This window comes from Scyliorhinus canicula, chromosome 2, assembly GCF_902713615.1.
Source record: "Scyliorhinus canicula chromosome 2, sScyCan1.1, whole genome shotgun sequence".
Taxonomy (NCBI): Eukaryota; Metazoa; Chordata; class Chondrichthyes; order Carcharhiniformes; family Scyliorhinidae; genus Scyliorhinus; species Scyliorhinus canicula.
In genome coordinates, this window is record NC_052147.1 from 279,218,914 (window position 1) to 279,235,831 (window position 16,918).

The following is a 16,918-nucleotide window of genomic DNA, read 5'->3' on the forward strand; positions in this document are numbered from 1 at the left end:
TTATCAATGACAAAATAAGACTGAAATTTTTGTGGGTGTTTAACAATCGACCTGAGTTCGAATCTGGCCTTGGATCACTGTCTGTGTGGAGTCTGCACGTTCTCCCCGTGTCTGCGTGGGTTTCCTCCGGGTGCTCCGGTTTCCTCCCACAGTTCAAGGATGTGCAGGTTAGGTAGGGTTATGGGGATAGGGTGGGGGAGTGGGCTTAGATGGGGTGCTCTTTCGGAGCATACTTTTGGTGCAGACTCAGTGGGCCGAATGGCCCACTTATCACTGTTAGGGATTCTATGAAGAACGATACAAGATGTTTGTGTGTGTGTTTTGTGCGAGAGAGAGAGAGAGAGAGAGGAGTGTGTGTGTTTCCAGTTGAAACAACATTGGGGAGAGATGTAAAAGCGGATGCTGATTTGAGGAACAGAGTCTCTAAACTGAAGAATGGAACACTTTGCCAGTGGAGGTGGTAGATGCGGGCACGATAGCATCATTTAGCATCCACGATAGCATCCACCTAACCTGTACCTCTTTGGACTGGGGGAGGAAACCGGAGCACCCGGAGGAAACCCATACAGACACGGGGAGAACGTGCAGACTCCACACAGACAGTGACCCAGCGGGGAATGGAACCTGGGGCCCTGGCGCTGTGAAGCCACAGTGCTAGCCACGTGTGCTGCCCATAAAAGTGTGAAAACAGCTTCAAAACTCACGTATACAACAGCCACCATATAGGTCAAATCTATCCGCCTCAGGCCACATTGCCCGTGTGCCCGAAATGAGATTCCCAAAACAAGTGCTCGACTCTGAGCTTCGCAACGGCACCCATCCACCACCACCTGCCAAACTTGTAGCAGAGTCCGCGGATCCAGGATTGGACTATTCACCCACCACAGAACCCACCTCCCCGGAGTGGAAGCGAGTCATCCTCGACACTGAGGCACTGCGTAAGATCACGAGCAGCTCTACAGATAGAATTTGCTTGGGGTGACCAATTGTCAGGTACCAGGGATATCACATCGTACAGTGACCTTTCCCAAAACTGAAAGCCCAAGAAATCTCCCCGGATTTACATTTCTGCTCATAGTCTTTGATATGGAACATAATGAGACGTCTTCTTGAACCCGTATTGATGCCCCCTTACCCACCAGCGCAGACTTGGTGCGCTGAATGACTACTTCTTGTCCGGTACTGTTTTATAATTCTTAGTGGCTCCCTCAAAAAATGTAAGTAGATTAGTTAGACCTTTTTTTTTCAATTTACAGGACCCGATTCTTTTTTTTTCCAATTAAGGGGCACTTTAGCGCGGCCAATCCTCCTAGCCTGCACATCTTTGGGTTGTGAGGGTGAGACCCACGCAGACATGGGGAGAATGTGCAAACTCCACACGGACGGAGATTAGTCAGACCTACTCTACTCTCCACAAACCCATACTAATATACCTTGGTTAGACAATGTGCTCAAATCCTGTTTTATGCCGAGAATGCCAGCACTCCAAGTTGACACTCAAGCAAGAGAATGCACACGCCTCTGGAGGCACAGAACGCCAACTTGTGGGGTTTGGTTTGCTTCAAGACATTCGCAAACAGAACGACTGTAGGAGGTTTGACATTGCTGTGAAGACATTTCGCCAACATTGTAATTGTAAACAACGACAATCTGACCATTGTTGATTCGCAGTTGCCACTGGGATGAAAATGGGAAAAATCAGGAGGAGCAGCAGCTAATAGAGGTTGCAGAAATACTTCGAGCAGAGAGGTGGCACGTCAAAATGCCGCATAAGGTGAAGGCTTATACAAAATGACTTCTTCCAGGTCGCTCAAAACTCAGCAGTTCTGATGTAAATAATTCCCCCCAGGGCCTCACCCCTCCCTACGGCTGCAACTTGTCCCAGTCCTACAGCCCCTCAAATCAGCTGGCCTTCCTCAAATTCTCATCTCTTCTCCACCCCCCCACTTTCTTCACTCACCTCTCTTCCTACGTTTTTGAACATGCCTTCAGCTGCTTGTGCCCCAAGCTCTGGAGTTCCCTCCCAAAACTCTCCTGTCTCTGTCGCTTCACCTCTCTCTCTCATCACTTAAAATGTCCCTCAAAAGCTACCACTTTGACCAAGCTTTTCCACGTTCTCCCCGTGACTGCGTGGGTTTCCTCCGAGTACTCCAGTTTCCTCTCACAGTCCAAAGATGTGCAGGTTAGGTGGATTGGCCATGCTAAATTACCCCTTAGTGTCCAAAGATGCGGTGGAGTTACTGTGTTACGGGAATAGGGCGGGGGATTGGACTTAGGCAGGTTGCTCTTCCCAAGGGTCAGTGCAGATTAGACGGGCCGAATGCCCTTCCCCTGCACTGTAGGGATTCTATAAATGATAGGTCTGGTCCAAAAGTTAAAATTCTAAATTGGGGCAATACCAATTTTGATGGCATTTGACAGGAACTTTCAAAAGTTGACTGGGGGAGTCTGTTTACAGGCAAAGGGACGGCTGGTAAGTGGGAGGCTTTCAAAAGTTACCTTTCAAAAGGTAAATCCCTGGGGTCTGATGAAAAGTATCCCAGGACGTTGAGGGAGTCTAGGAAAGAAAGTCCCCCAGCTAAGATATTTGAATCATCGACAGCAACAGGTGAGGTACCTGAAGATTGGAGGGTAGCAAATGTATCTTTGTTTAAGAAGAGCCGCAGGGAAAAGCCTGGGAACTACAGACCGGTGAGCCTAACGTCTGTGGTGGGTAAGTTGTTAGAAGGTATTCTGACATTGGGTGGATGTGGAAATGGGGGAGGCGCGGGACCAGCGCCCGCTGTGGCGGCTGGATGTGGGGCTGTTAGCGGACGACGAGGTGTGTAAAAGGGTCCGGAAGAGCATTGAGAGCTATCTGGGCTTGCATGACACGGGTGAGGTGCAGGTGGGGATGGTCTGGGAGGCCCTGAAGGCAGTGATCAGGGGAGAGCTGATCTCCATAAGGGCGCACAGAGAAAGAAAGGAGAGGCAGGAGAGGGAGAGGCTGGTGGGGGAGCTATTGGAAGTGGATAGGAGATATGCGGAGGCACCAGAGGAGGGGCTGCTGGGAGAACGGCGCAGCCTGCAGGTCAAGTTCGACCTGCTGACCACCAGGAAGGCAGAGACGCAGTGGAGAAGGGCACAGGGCGCGGTCTATGAGTATGGGGAAAAGGCGAGCAGGATGCTGGCACACCAGCTTCGCAAACGAGATGCGGCTAGGGAGATTGGGGGAGTGAAGGAGAGGGGCGGGAAGGTAGTGCAGAAGGGGCAAGAAGTGAATGGGGTCTTCAGGGATTTTTACAAGGAGTTGTATCGGTCTGAGCCGCCGACGAGGAGAGGGGGAATGGAGGACTTCCTAAACAAATTGAGGTTCCCAAGGGTCCAGGAGGGGCTGGTAGAAGGGCTGGGGGCGCCAATAGGGCTAGAGGAGCTAGTCAAGGGAATAGGTCAGATGCAAGCGGGGAAGGCGCCGGGGCCAGATGGGTTCCCGGTGGAATTCTACAAGAAAAATGTGGACTTGGTGGGACCGGTACTGGTACGAGCCTTTAATGAGGCGCGAGAGGGGGGGGGTTCTGCCCCGACAATGTCGCAGGCTCTGATCTCCCTGATATTGAAGCGGGATAAAGACCCCGTGCAGTGCGGGTCCTACAGGCCTATCTCGCTTCTGAACGTGGATGCCAAGTTGCTGGCAAAGATCCTGGCAGCTAGAATAGAGGATTGTGTGCCAGGGGTAATCCATGAGGACCAGACAGGGTTCGTGAAGGGGCGGCAGCTCAATACGAACGTGCGGAGATTGCTGAATGTAATTATGATGCCGGCTGTGGAGGGGGAGGCTGAGATAGTGGTAGCGCTGGACGCGGAGAAGGCATTCGATAGGGTGGAGTGGGAGTACCTGTGGGAGACGTTGGAACGGTTTGGGTTCGGGGAAGGGTTTATTAAGTGGGTGAAGTTGCTCTACTCGGCCCCGACGGCGAGTGTAGTGACAAACGGGAGGAGGTCGGAGTATTTCGGGCTCCACCGAGGGACCAGGCAGGGATGTCCCCTATCCCCCCTACTTTTCGCACTGGCGATTGAACCGTTGGCGATGGCACTGAGGGGTTCAGGGGGGTGGAGAGGACTGACTAGGGGAGGGGAGGAACATCGAGTATCGCTGTATGCGGATGATCTACTGCTGTACGTGGCAGATCCAGAAGGGGGAATGCCGGAGATAATGGAACTATTAGCAGAGTTTGGGGACTTTTCGGGGTACAAACTAAATTTGGGCAAAAGCGAGGTTTTTGTGATACACCCGGGGGATCAGGGAGAGGGTATTGGGAGACTCCCCTTCAAGCGAGCAGGAAGAGCTTTAGGTACTTAGGGGTGCAGGTGGCAAGGAACTGGGGGACCCTCCACAAGTTGAACTTTTCCAGGCTGGTGGAACAGATGGAGGAGGAATTTAAGAGGTGGGACATGGTACCGTTGTCGCTGGCGGGGAGGGTGCAGTCAATCAAAATGACGGTCCTCCCAAGGTTCTTGTTTTTATTTCAGTGCTTGCCCATCTTCCTCCCTAGGGCCTTCTTCAAAAAGGTGACGAGTAGCATCATGAGCTACGTGTGGGCGCATGGCACCCCAAGGGTGAGAAGGGTCTTTTTGGAGCGGAGTAGGGATAGTGGAGGGCTGGCACTACCCAATCTCTCGGGGTATTACTGGGCGGCAAATGTGTCAATGGTGCGCAAGTGGATGATGGAAGGGGAGGGGGCAGCTTGGAAACGAATGGAGAGGGCGTCCTGTGGCAACACAAGCCTGGGGGCCCTAGTAACGGCACCTTGGCCGCTCCCCCCCACGAGGTACACCACGAGCCCGGTGGTGGCGGCCACCCTCAAGATATGGGGGCAGTGGAGGCGACACAGGGGGGAAATGGGAGGTCTGTTGGCGGCGCCAATAAGAGGGAACCATAGATTCATCCCGGGGAACATCGACGGGGGATTTCAGAGCTGGTACAGGGTGGGCATACGCCAGCTGAAGGACCTGTTTATAGAGGGGAGGTTTGCGAGCCTGGGAGGGCTGGAGGAGAAGTTTGAGCTCCCCCCGGGAAACATGTTCAGATATTTACAAGTGAAGGCATTTGCTAGGCGGCAGGTGGAGGGGTTCCCCCTGCTCCCCAGTAAGGGGGCGAGTGATAGGGTGCTCTCGGGGGTCTGGGTTGGAGGGGGGAAGATATCAGACATCTACAAGATAATGCAGGAGGCGGAAGAAGCATCAGGGGAGGAGCTGAAAGCCAAGTGGGAAGTGGAGCTGGGAGAGCAGATAGAAGACGGGACGTGGGCGGATGCACTGGAGAAGGTCAATTCTTCCTCCTCGTGTGCGAGGCTGAGCCTCATTCAATTTAAGGTGCTGCATAGAGCTCACATGACGGAGACAAGGATGAGCCGGTTCTTTGGGGGTGAGGACAGGTGTGTCAGATGTCTGGGAGGCCCAGCGAACCATGTGCATATGTTCTGGGCATGTCCGGTGCTGGAAGGGTTCTGGAAGGGGGTGGCAAGGACGGTGTCGAAGGTGGTGGGGTCCAGGGTCAAACCAGGATGGGGGCTTGCGATCTTTGGGGTCGGGGTAGAACCGGGGGTACAGGAGGCTAGGGAGGCCGGAATACTGGCCTTTGCATCCCTAGTGGCTCGACGAAGGATATTAATTCAATGGAAGGACGCGAGGCCTCCAAGCGTTGAAACTTGGATTAACGATATGGCTAGCTATATTCAGCTAGAAAGGATCAAATTTGCCCTGAGAGGGTCGGTACAGGGATTCTCCAGGCGGTGGCAACCTTTCCTTGACTTGTTAGATCAGAGATAGGCGTACGGGGTCGTGGCAGCAGCAACCCGGGGGGGGGGGGGGGAGGGGAAGGGGGGGGCAGCAATGGTCGTGGGGGGACATGCACGACTGTAACGCGGGCAAGTCTGCTCGCTGCTCATGTCTGAAACTGTAGGCTGCCTTGTTTGTTAAGTTGTTGCTTGGGGGGGGGGGGGGGGGGGGGGGGGGGAGGGCTGGGTGCGCGCGACGAGGGCGGGCGAGGGAGGGATATTTGCCTAGAGGGATTGTGTTGTAAATAATTTAAAAATTAGTAGGGGTAAATGTCTGTATGGAAAAACTCTTTCAATAAAAATTATTTAAAAAAAAAAAGAAGGTATTCTGAGAGACAGGATCTACAGGCATTTAGAGAGGCAAGGACTGATTAGGCACAGTTAGCATGGCTTTATGAGCGGAAAATCATGTCTCACGAATTTGATTGAGTATTTTGAAGGGTAACGCAGAAGGTAGATGAGGGCAGTGCAGTCGATGTTGTCTACATGGGGTTTATGATGTGGAGATGCCGGCATTGGACTGGGGCGAGCACAGTAAGAAGTCTTACAACACCAGGTTAAAGTCCAACAGGTTTGTTTCAAACACAAGCTTTCGGAGCACTGCTCCTTCACCTGAGGAAGGAGCAGTTCTCCAAAAGCTCGTGTTTGAAACAAACCTGTTGGACTTTAACCTGGTGTTGTAAGACTTCTTACTGTACATGGGATTTAGCAAGGCCTTTGCCAAGGTACCGCATGGTAGGTTGTTGCATCAGGTGAAATCTCATGGGATCCAGTTTAAGGTAGCCAATTGGATACAAAATTGGGTTGACGACAGAAGACAAAGGATGGTTGTGGAGGGTTGTTTTTCAAACTGGAGGCCTGTGACCAGCGGTGTGCCTCAGGGATCAGTGCTGGGTCCACTGTTATTTGTTACTCATATTAATGATTTAGATAAGAATTTAGGAGGCATAGTTAGTAAGTTTGCACATGACACTAAGGTTGGTGGGATAGTGGACAGTGAAGAAGGTTATCAAGGATTACAATGAGATCTTGATCAATTGGAATAGTGGGGCGATGAATGGTAGATTGTGTTTAATTTAGATAAATGTGAGGTGATGCATTTTGGTAGATCAAATTGGGGCAGGATCTATTCAGTTAATGGTAGGGAGTTGGGGAGAGTTATAGAACAAAGAGATCTAGGAGTACAGGTTCATAGCTCCTTGAAAGTGGAGTCGCAGGTGGACAGGGTGGTGAAGAAGGCTTTCGGCATACTTGGTCTCATTGGTCAGAATATTGAATACAGGAATTGGGACGTCTTGTTGAAGTTGTACAAGATATTAGTGAGGCCACACTTGGAATACTGTGTACAGTTCTGGTCACCCTATTACAGAAAGGATATTATTAAACCAGAAAAAGTGCAGAAAGGATTTACGAGGCTGCTACCGGGACTTGATGGTCTGAGTTATAAGGAGGGGCTGGATAGGCTGGGACCTTTTTCCCTAGAGCGTAGGAGATTTAAGGATGATCTTATAGAGGTCTATAAAATAATGAGGGGCATTTATAAGGTATATAGTCAACAATTTTTCCCAAAGGTAGGGGAGCCTAAAACTAGAGGGCGTAGGTTTAAGGTGAGAGGGGAGAGATACAAAAGGGTCCAGAGGGGCAATTTTTTCACACAGAGGGTGGTGAGTTTCTGGAACGAACTGCCAGATGCAGTAGTACAGTTTTGTCTTTTAAGAAGCATTTAGACAGTCATATGGCTAAGATGGGTACAGAAGAATATCGGCCAAATGCGGGCAATTGGGACTAGCTGAGTAGTAAAAACTGGGCAGCATGGACTCGATGGGCCGAAGGGCAATTTTCCATGCTGTAAATATCTATGACTCTATGATCCTCCTGCCCTGCCAATTCCATTGACCGACACACAAGAACAAGCGATCAGTACAATCAGTGGCTGGTTCTCAATCACACAAGACATTTGTAACATGCACCTACCCGAGTCATGTCCTCTCTTACGCTTCGGCTTGGCTGTTGTTACTGTTGTGTAGAGACGCTGGAGCTCAGTGTTGAACACTCTTCCGTCTTGCACACGAATGGCCTCAGATAGACTCTGCAACCAAACACATCCCAAGGCGACACGTTAAGAGTGCAAAATCATTCCCCCTGCTTTGCCATGAATTGTAACATTTGGTTGGTGGCTCGCAGGCTCCCCTCGTGTTCGAGGTGTGTACGTGGTCCCCAGCAGAGACCAGTCTCATTCCAACAATGCGCTGGGATGTTCACCCTGGGGAAATAGCAGTGACCAAACTCGCAACATGACAATGCGAGTTGGAACATTAGGAGAACCCTGGGTTCCTTGTCTTCAGAATGGCATGAGCTGCATAGGAGTGGTTCTAAATGACGTCACAGAACCTTAGAGTGCAACAACAGGCCATAACATGCAGTCTACACCCAGTTTTTGTTTTACTTCATTCACCGGATGTAAGCGTCACTGGCAAGGTCAACATTTACTCCCCATCCTTTGAGAAGGTGGTGGTGAGCTGCCTTCTTGAACACAACAGGGTGGCTCGCTGGGCCATTTCAGAGGGCAGTTCAAAGTAAACTGCATCGCTGTGGGTCTGGAGTCACATATGAAATGAAATGAAAATCGCTTATTGTCACGAGTAGGCTTCAATGAAGTTAATGTGAAAAGCCCCTAGTCGCCACATTCCGGCGCCTGTCCGGGGAGGCTGGTACGGGAATCGAACCGAGTGGAGTGGTGCTGCTGCTGGCCTGCTTTAAAAGCCAGCGATTTAGCCCAGTGAGCTAAACCAGCTTCTATAGGCCAGACCACGTAAGTTCCTTTCCTAAAGGGCATTAGTGAATCAGGCACATTTGATCCAGTAGTTTACACACTAACCATTATCGATTTAAGGCTTTGTTTCAGGTTTCTTAAAATTATTTTGTTAACAGAATTTCAAATCCCCGGCTGCCATTGAGAGATTTGAACTTGCATGTTTGGGTGACTAGCCCAGTTACATAAACACTGCCTACTGTTCCCCATCTAATCTGCGATTTGATGTTGGAGAACCATTGTGGAATAAAGGAGATGGACCATATGATGCAACTTAACCAAAGTAAAAAAACACTGTTGTCCCCAGGGCCGACTCCAAAAGTATCACAACACCCATCGACTTGCCAGTCATGGTTCAATGGGTCACACTGTCCCCCCCCCCCCCCCCCCCCAAAGTCAGCCCACTCCACAGACTTGAATTTGGTGGCGTGGTGATACCATACCGTAGTGACTAGTAATCCAGGTGCCCAGGTAAATTGTCTGTGGGCATGATTTCAAATCCCGCCATGGCAGCTAGTGGAAATGAATTAATTCAAACGTCTGGAATCCAGAGCTAGTCTCAGGAATGGTGACCGTGAAGTTATCATCAATTGTTGTAAAAACCCATCTGGTTCGCTAATGTCCGTTAGATAGAGGATCTGGATCGGCGCAGGCTTGGAGGGCCGAAGGGCCTGTTCCTGTGCTGTAGTTTTTCTTTGTTCTTGAAATCTGATTTGGCCTAGAGAACCGAGTGGAGTGGTGCAACGACAACAATCTCTCCCTCAATGCCAGCAAAACTAAAGAGCTGGTCATTGACTTCAGGAAACAAAGTACTGTACACACTCCTGTCAGCATCAATGGGGCCGAGGTTGAGATGGTTAGCAGTTTCAAATTCCTAGGTGTGCACATCACCAACAATCTGTCCTGGTCCACCCACGTCGACGCTACCACCAAGAAAGCACAACAGCGCCTATACTTCCTCAAGAAACTAAGGAAATTCAGCATGTCCACACTGGCTCATCAACTTTTACAGATGCACCACAGAAAGCATCCTATCTGGCTGCATCACAACATGGTTCCGTAAGGAACTACAGAGAGTCGTGAACACAGCCCAGTCCATCACACAAACCTGCCTCCCATCCATTGACTCTATCTACACCTCCCGCTGCCTGGGGAAAGCAGGCAGCATAATCAAAGACCCCTCCCAGCCGGCTTACTCACTCTTCCAACTTCTTCCATCGGGCAGGAGATACAAAAGTCTGAGAACACGCACGAACAGACTCAAAAAACAGCTTCCTCTCCGCTGCTACCAGGCTCCTAAACGATCTTCTTATGGACTGACCTGGTTAATATTATACTCCAGTATGCTTCACCCGATGTCTATGTATTTACACTGTGTACCTTGTGTTGCCCCATGTATTTTCTTTTTATTTTATTTTATTTTCATGTACTTTATGATTTGTTTGAGCTGCTCGCAGAAAAATACTTTTCATTGTACCTTGGTACACGTGACAATAAACAAATCCAATCCAAGCAAATCCAATCCAGTGTGACTCCAGACCCACAACAACATGGTTGACTCTTACCTGCCCTCTGAAATAGTCCAGCAATTTGGGATTGGGCAACAAATGCCGGTCTTGTCAGCGACCCTAATATTCCATGAAAGAATTAGAAATACAAAATATAGGCTGATGCTGTAGCAGGGGAATGCTGCACTGTCAGAGCTGCTGTCTTTTGGTGATACTTCCTGTTGATTCCCTTGTTTCCAATTTCTTTTACTTTGTCACTAGCAGAGGAAGTGAGGAACTCAAAAGTTGCAAAATAGTACACAGTGACTTTGATTTTAAACAGAAGAGCTCAGGCTTTCTGGCACCTGAGAAATCGGAGGAATTCGATTGGCTGGTAGCCAATGGATTGGCTCAGGACCGCAATCTCCTCGGCAACAGACAGTGATTGGGTTCTGCCAGGTGGAAGTTTTCAGGGGATCATGGAAGAGAAAGGTCTTGAGAGAAGAAGCTGTGAGTTGCTCTGCCTCTTTCTCCAAGAATGCTTCCCGTCTGCTATTTATGAGGCTACAGAGAAGACGTGAGAGCCTGACAAATCTACAGAGAAGGCCATTACAGACTGAAAGCAAAGACATCCATCTGGAAGCCTGGACTGAGAATCTAACTGGAATATGCCCACTTGAAACAGAAACTTTTATCCTTTTGCATGATTCTTTTTTACACTTCTCTCTCCCCTCTGTGTTTGTCTGTCTGGTGTGTGTATATAGAGGGTGGGGTGAGTTTAGAAAGGGGGGGGTTAGGAATTAGATATTAGTTAACCAGTTGTATTTGCTGTCTATTTAATTACAATTATTGTTATTAACAAAAATCAATTGCGTTTAAATTCACAAACCTGGTGACTGTAATTATTGGGCAGCCACAGACAAAAAACTTTGGTTATTTTCCAGGAATTAATAGTTAATTTCAATTGCGTTGTGACTTTTGGTCAAGTGGGGCTGGAATAGACCTTGCACGATCCCAGTGGGTGGTAACAATATATTATATTGACCTCTCAGGTGGATGTAAAATGAAAATGAAATGAAATGAAAATCGCTTATTGTCACAAGTAGGCTTCAATGAAGTTACTGTGAAAAGCCCCTAGTCGCCACATTCCGGCGCCTGTTCGGGGAGGATGGTACGGGAATTGAACCGTGTTGCTGGCCTGCCTTGGTCTGCTTTAAAAGCCAGCTATTTAGCCCAGTGTGCTAAACCAGCCCCTAAAAGATCCATTGGCAATATTTTGAGTGTTCTGACCAATATTTATCCCTCAACGCACATCGCTAAAAAGAAAGTTACCTGGACATTATCACATGCCTGTTGGTAGGAGATCTCTGTGCGGAAATTTGGTTGTCACATTTTTAGAACGACAACAAAGGCAACACTTCAAAAAATAATTAATTGCCTGTAATGGGCTTTGGGGCATCTTGAGGTAACGAAACGCAACCTTTCAATGTTCAAAGAAATTTCATCAGCAAGCTATCCAGCTCGTGCTTGAACGTGTTGAGAATATACACTTCTAGCATGCCCCATGCACAATCTGCTCCATTCACCTGCCACTCTGTGCAATATTTCATCTATAAAACCAAAATGCTGTGGATGCACGGTAGCACAGTGGTTAGCACTGTGGCTTCACACTACCAGGGACTCGGGTTCGATTTCGGGTTTGGGTCACTGTGTAGAGACTGCACGTTCTCCCCGTGTCTGCGTGGGTTTCCTCCAGGTGTTCCGGTTTCCTCCCACAGGTCCCAAAAGACGTGCTTGTTAGGTGAATTGGACATTCTGAATTCTCCCTCTGTGTACCCGAACAGGCACCGGAATGTGGCGACTAGGGGCTTTTCACAGTAACTTCATTGCAGCGTTAATGTAAGCCTGCTTGTGACAATAATTAAGATTATGATTATAAGATTTGAAATAAAAATGGGAAATGCTGGAAACACTGTTTCCGGAAGGAATTTTCCCTTTTCTTTCCCCAGAGTGTCAACGTGGGCCAGAAAAGCGGGGCCTAGCCTGCTAGCTTTCCCCACCGAATTTCTAAACACTCTGGAAAAAAGAAATCGGGGTCAGGCCCCGCCGGCAAACTCAGCACCCGAGAGATAAGGACGCCCTGTGAATAAACAATGAACAAAGGGAATGACCACGGATCACAGGAAGACAACCCCCACCAGACACGAACTACCCCATCGGGAGTCACCCCTTGGCACTGGCGTCTGGCAGTTCTGTTCGGCCGTTCCCTGTTCCACAAAACCTGTTGTAAACCTCGCTGACGGGGTGCAGGTGAAATCCCTACGTGTGGGGGGGGGGGGATAATACAACGCTGCATGTTAACATATGCTAATTGGGTTCGCGACCTTTCACGGTGGGAACCCCCATTACGTCAATGGCCGGGGGGGGGGGGGGGGGGGGGAAGGAGGAATGAAAACCATTTTGGGACTCCCACCCCCCTCCATTCCCCACCACCATTCCCACCCACTAAACACGGGGGCGGAACATCCCCTTCTGTATTTCAGATTTCCAGCACCTGCTGTTTGTCACTTTTGTTCGGGCGTTTAATTCACAGCTACTTCCCTTTCAGCAGTTGCAATCATTCCGATGGGATTTCTCTTTTACCTCGGTAATTCATGAACTTGGGTCAGCTGTGGATGAAAGGTCAACAATCTGAAAGGTTAACTTCCAGCATGGTAGTACAAGTGGCTAGCACTGTGGCTTCACAGCACCAGGGTCCCAGGTTCGATTCCCGGCTGGGTCACTGTCTGTGCGGAGTCTGCACGTTCCCCCCGTGTCTGCGTGGGTTTCCTACGGGTGCTCCGGTTTCCTCCCATAGTCCAAAGATAAGCGAGGTAGGTGGATTGGCCGTGATAAATTGCCCTTAGTGACAAAAAAAGGTTAGGAGGAGTTTGTGGGTTATCGGGATAGGGTGGGTGAGGGCTTAAGTGGGTCGGTGCAGACTCGATGGGCTGAATGGCCTCCTTCTGCACTGTATGTTCTATGTTCAACTCTGGTTCTCTCTCCACAGATGCTGCCGGACCTGCTGAGCACTGGGTTTATTGCCGTTATGTCTATAAAACGTCCATCAGGCCTCCCTTGTCTGAGCAAGGGGCCTGTGCCAATGAAATAAATAAATTGAGAGACGGAGAAAGAGAAAGAGGAAAAAAGAGAACGAAAGGGAATAATCAGAAAATGGCAGATCAGGAGTAGGAACAGAAGGCATCTACCAGATTGAGATCAAAGAGAAAACGCTGGAAAATCTCAGCAGGTCTGGCAGCACCTGTAGGGAGAGAAAAGAGCTAACGTTCTGACCCTTTGTCAAAGCCAGATTGAGATACCTTGTGTGACTGTAAGGCCTCCACCACTTGCCCAGGTGGGTGTAACAAGATGAACAATTTGAAGGTAAATAGGGACGTTAACAGTGAACCAAAGATCAACATCTCAGCCAACACCATTCACGCAGATTATCACGTCATTTACTTCAAACATTGCTCACGAAATCTCGCTGTGCATAATTTTGCTGACTCGTATCTCTACGGTTCACCAATGAGCTGTCAATCTGCTTTGGGATTCCCTGCGGTCAAACCAGGCGCCGCAACAATTGCAAATTGACTCATTCGTTTCTTTGAACATGGAGATGCCTCTCACGGAGTGGAATGAGTTAACTCACCTGCTGCTATACGACAGCCACCTGGGCCAACAGTAAAAAAATAAAGCAATTAACACAATCCTCCGGTAAACACCAGGATCTATTTTTGTGCAGATAAAGTGGCAAAGGTTCTCCTTAAATTAGCTCTAATGCTCACTCTCTCACCCGGAGCGCAAGGGGCAAAGTGTAACAGATAGTGTGGGCATATTGTACACTCAGCAGGCCCCCCCTTCGGGAATACCTACACCACATCGCTCAGCCAGGCTGGAGTTTAAACATGGGACAGTTTCTAGGTGCAGCAGTATTTTCCTGGAGTAAGGTGCTGTTAAGTTTAAGTGGAAGGTGATTTCCAGACCCAGGAATGTTGGCATTCATCCATAGATAAGAGATACCTCATTGTGCTATCAGTGAAGTGATTTCACCTTGAGGTTCTGGTGATGGTCATAAAGTGCTCGAGGTTCGTTCTCATTGTTTACGAGACCATCTGAACCCCTTTGATTAGATTCCAATCGTAACCTACTCCCAGGTATCCTTTAGTCTATATATAAAACATCTCAATTTCCTGATTAGAATTTCCAACCTGTAACTGGCTCCCAGATAATCATTTCTTCTATATATAGATTGCTGAAACACCGCGATTAGATTCCAGCATTTAATACACTCCCGGGGATCCATTATTCTGTGGATAAAGCACCCAAACCCCTCGAATAGATTCCACCCCATAGCTCACTTCTGGGGCATTATTTTATTCAATAATGCAAATCCTCCCTCACCCCTCCTCATCGATCGGACTCCAGCCTGTAACTCACTCCCGGGTATCTGTTATTCCAAATATAAACCACCCCGAACCCCTCGATTAGATTCCAGTCTGTAACTCACTCCCGGGTATCTGTTATTCTATATATAAACCACCCCGAACCCCTCGATTAGATTCCAGTCTGTAACTCACTCCCGGGTGTCATTTATTCCAAATATAAACCACCCCGAACCCCTCGATTAGATTCCAGTCTGTAACTCACTCCCGGGTATCTGTTATTCTATATATAAACCAGCCCGAACCCCTCGATTAGATTCCAGTCTGTAACTCACTCCCGGGTATCTGTTATTTTATATATAAACCACCACGAACCCCTCGATTAGATTCCAGTCTGTAACTCACTCCCGGGTATCTGTTATTCTATATATAAACCATCCTGAACCCCTCGATTAGATTCCAGTCTGTAACTCACTCCCGGGTATCTGTTATTCTATATATAAACCACCACGAACCCCTCGATTAGATTCCAGTCTGTAACTCACTCTCGGGTATCTGTTATTCATATAAACCATCCTGAACCCCTCGATTAGATTCCAGTCTGTAACTCACTCCCGGGTATCTGTTATTCTATATATAAACCACCACGAACCCCTCGATTAGAATCCAGTCTATAACTCGCTCCCGGGTATCTGTTATTCTATATATAAACCATCCCGATCCCCTCGATTAGAATCCAGTCTGTAACTCACTCCCGGGTATCTGTTATTCTATATATAAACCCCCCCGATCCCCTCGATTAGATTCCAATCTGTAACTCACTCCCGGGTATCTGTTATTCTATATATAAACCACCCCGAACCCCTCGATTAGATTCCAATCTGTAACTCACTCCCGGGTATCTGTTATTCTATATATAAACCATCCCGATCCCCTCGATTAGAATCCAGTCTGTAACTCACTCCCGGGTATCTGTTATTCTGTATATAAACCACCGCGAATAACTCGATTAGATTCCAGTCTGTAACTCACTCCCGGGAATCTGTTATTCTATATATAAATCCCCTAAACCGCTCAATTAGATTCCAGTCTGTAACTCACTGCCTGGTCTGTTATTCTATATATAAACCACCCCGAACCCCTCGATTAGATATTCTATTTATAAACCCCCCTGAACCCGTCGATTAGATTCCAGTCTGTAACTCACTCCCGGGTATCTGTTATTCTATATATAAACCACCCCGAACCCCTCGATTAGATATTCTATATATAAACCACCCTGAACCCCTTGATTAGATTCCAGTCTGTAACTCATTCCCGGGTATCTGTTATTCTATATATAAACCACCCTGAACCCCTCGATTAGATTCCAGTCTGTAACTCACTTCCGGGTATCTGTTATTCTATATATAAACCACCCTGAACCCCTCGATTAGATTCCAGTCTGTAACTCATTCCCCGGTATCTGTTATTCTATATATAAACCACCCTGAACCCTTTGATTAGATTCCAGTCTGTAACTCATTCCCCGGTATCTGTTATTCTACATATAAACACCCCAAACCCCTTGAATAGATTCCAGTCTGTAACTCACTCCCGGGTATCTGTTATTCTATATAGAAACCACCCTGAACTCCTCGATTAGATATTCTATATATAAACCCCCTGAACCCCTCGATTAGAATCCAGTCTGTAACTCACTCCCGGGTATCTGTTATTCTATATATAAACCACCCCGAACCCCTCGATTAGATATTCTATATATAAACCCCCTGAACCCCTTGATTAGATTCCAGTCTGTAACTCACTCCTGGGTTTCTGTTATTCACTATATAATCCACCCCGAACACCTTGATTAGATTCCAGTCTGTAACTCGCTCCCGGGTATCTGTTATTCTATATATAAACCACCACGAACCCCTCGATTAGATTCCAGTCTGTAACTCACTCCCGGGTTTCTGTTATTCTATATATAAACCACGCGAACCCCTCGATTAGATTCCAGTCTGTAACTCACTCCCGGGTATCTGTTATTCTACATATAAACCACTCCGAACATCTCGATTAGTATCCAGTCTGTAACTCACTCCCGGGTATCTGTTATTCTATATATAAACCACCCTGAACCCCTCGATTAGATTTCAGTCAGTAACTCACTCCCGGGTATCTGTTATTCTAAATATAAACACTCCAAACCCCTTGATTAGATTCCAGTCTGTAACTCACTCCCGGGTATCTGTTATTCTATATACAAACCACCCCGAACCCCTCGGTTAGATTCCAGTCTGTAACTCACTCCCAGGTATCTGTTATTCTATATACAAACCACCCGAACCCCTCGATTAGATTCCAGTCTGTAACTCACCCCCGGGTATCTGT

At 48.1% G+C, this 16,918-nt stretch overlaps 1 protein-coding gene across 1 annotated transcript in view; it reads right to left on the reverse strand.

Annotated features, from left to right (window-relative positions):
• nhej1 (nonhomologous end-joining factor 1) overlaps positions 1-16,918 on the reverse strand; it is a 293,398-nt gene that overhangs the window by 6,182 nt on the left and 270,298 nt on the right. The window contains exon 6 of the mRNA XM_038790125.1: positions 7,791-7,905. Coding sequence (XP_038646053.1) covers positions 7,791-7,905 — 115 coding nt within the window. The remainder of the gene's footprint in view (positions 1-7,790; positions 7,906-16,918) is intronic.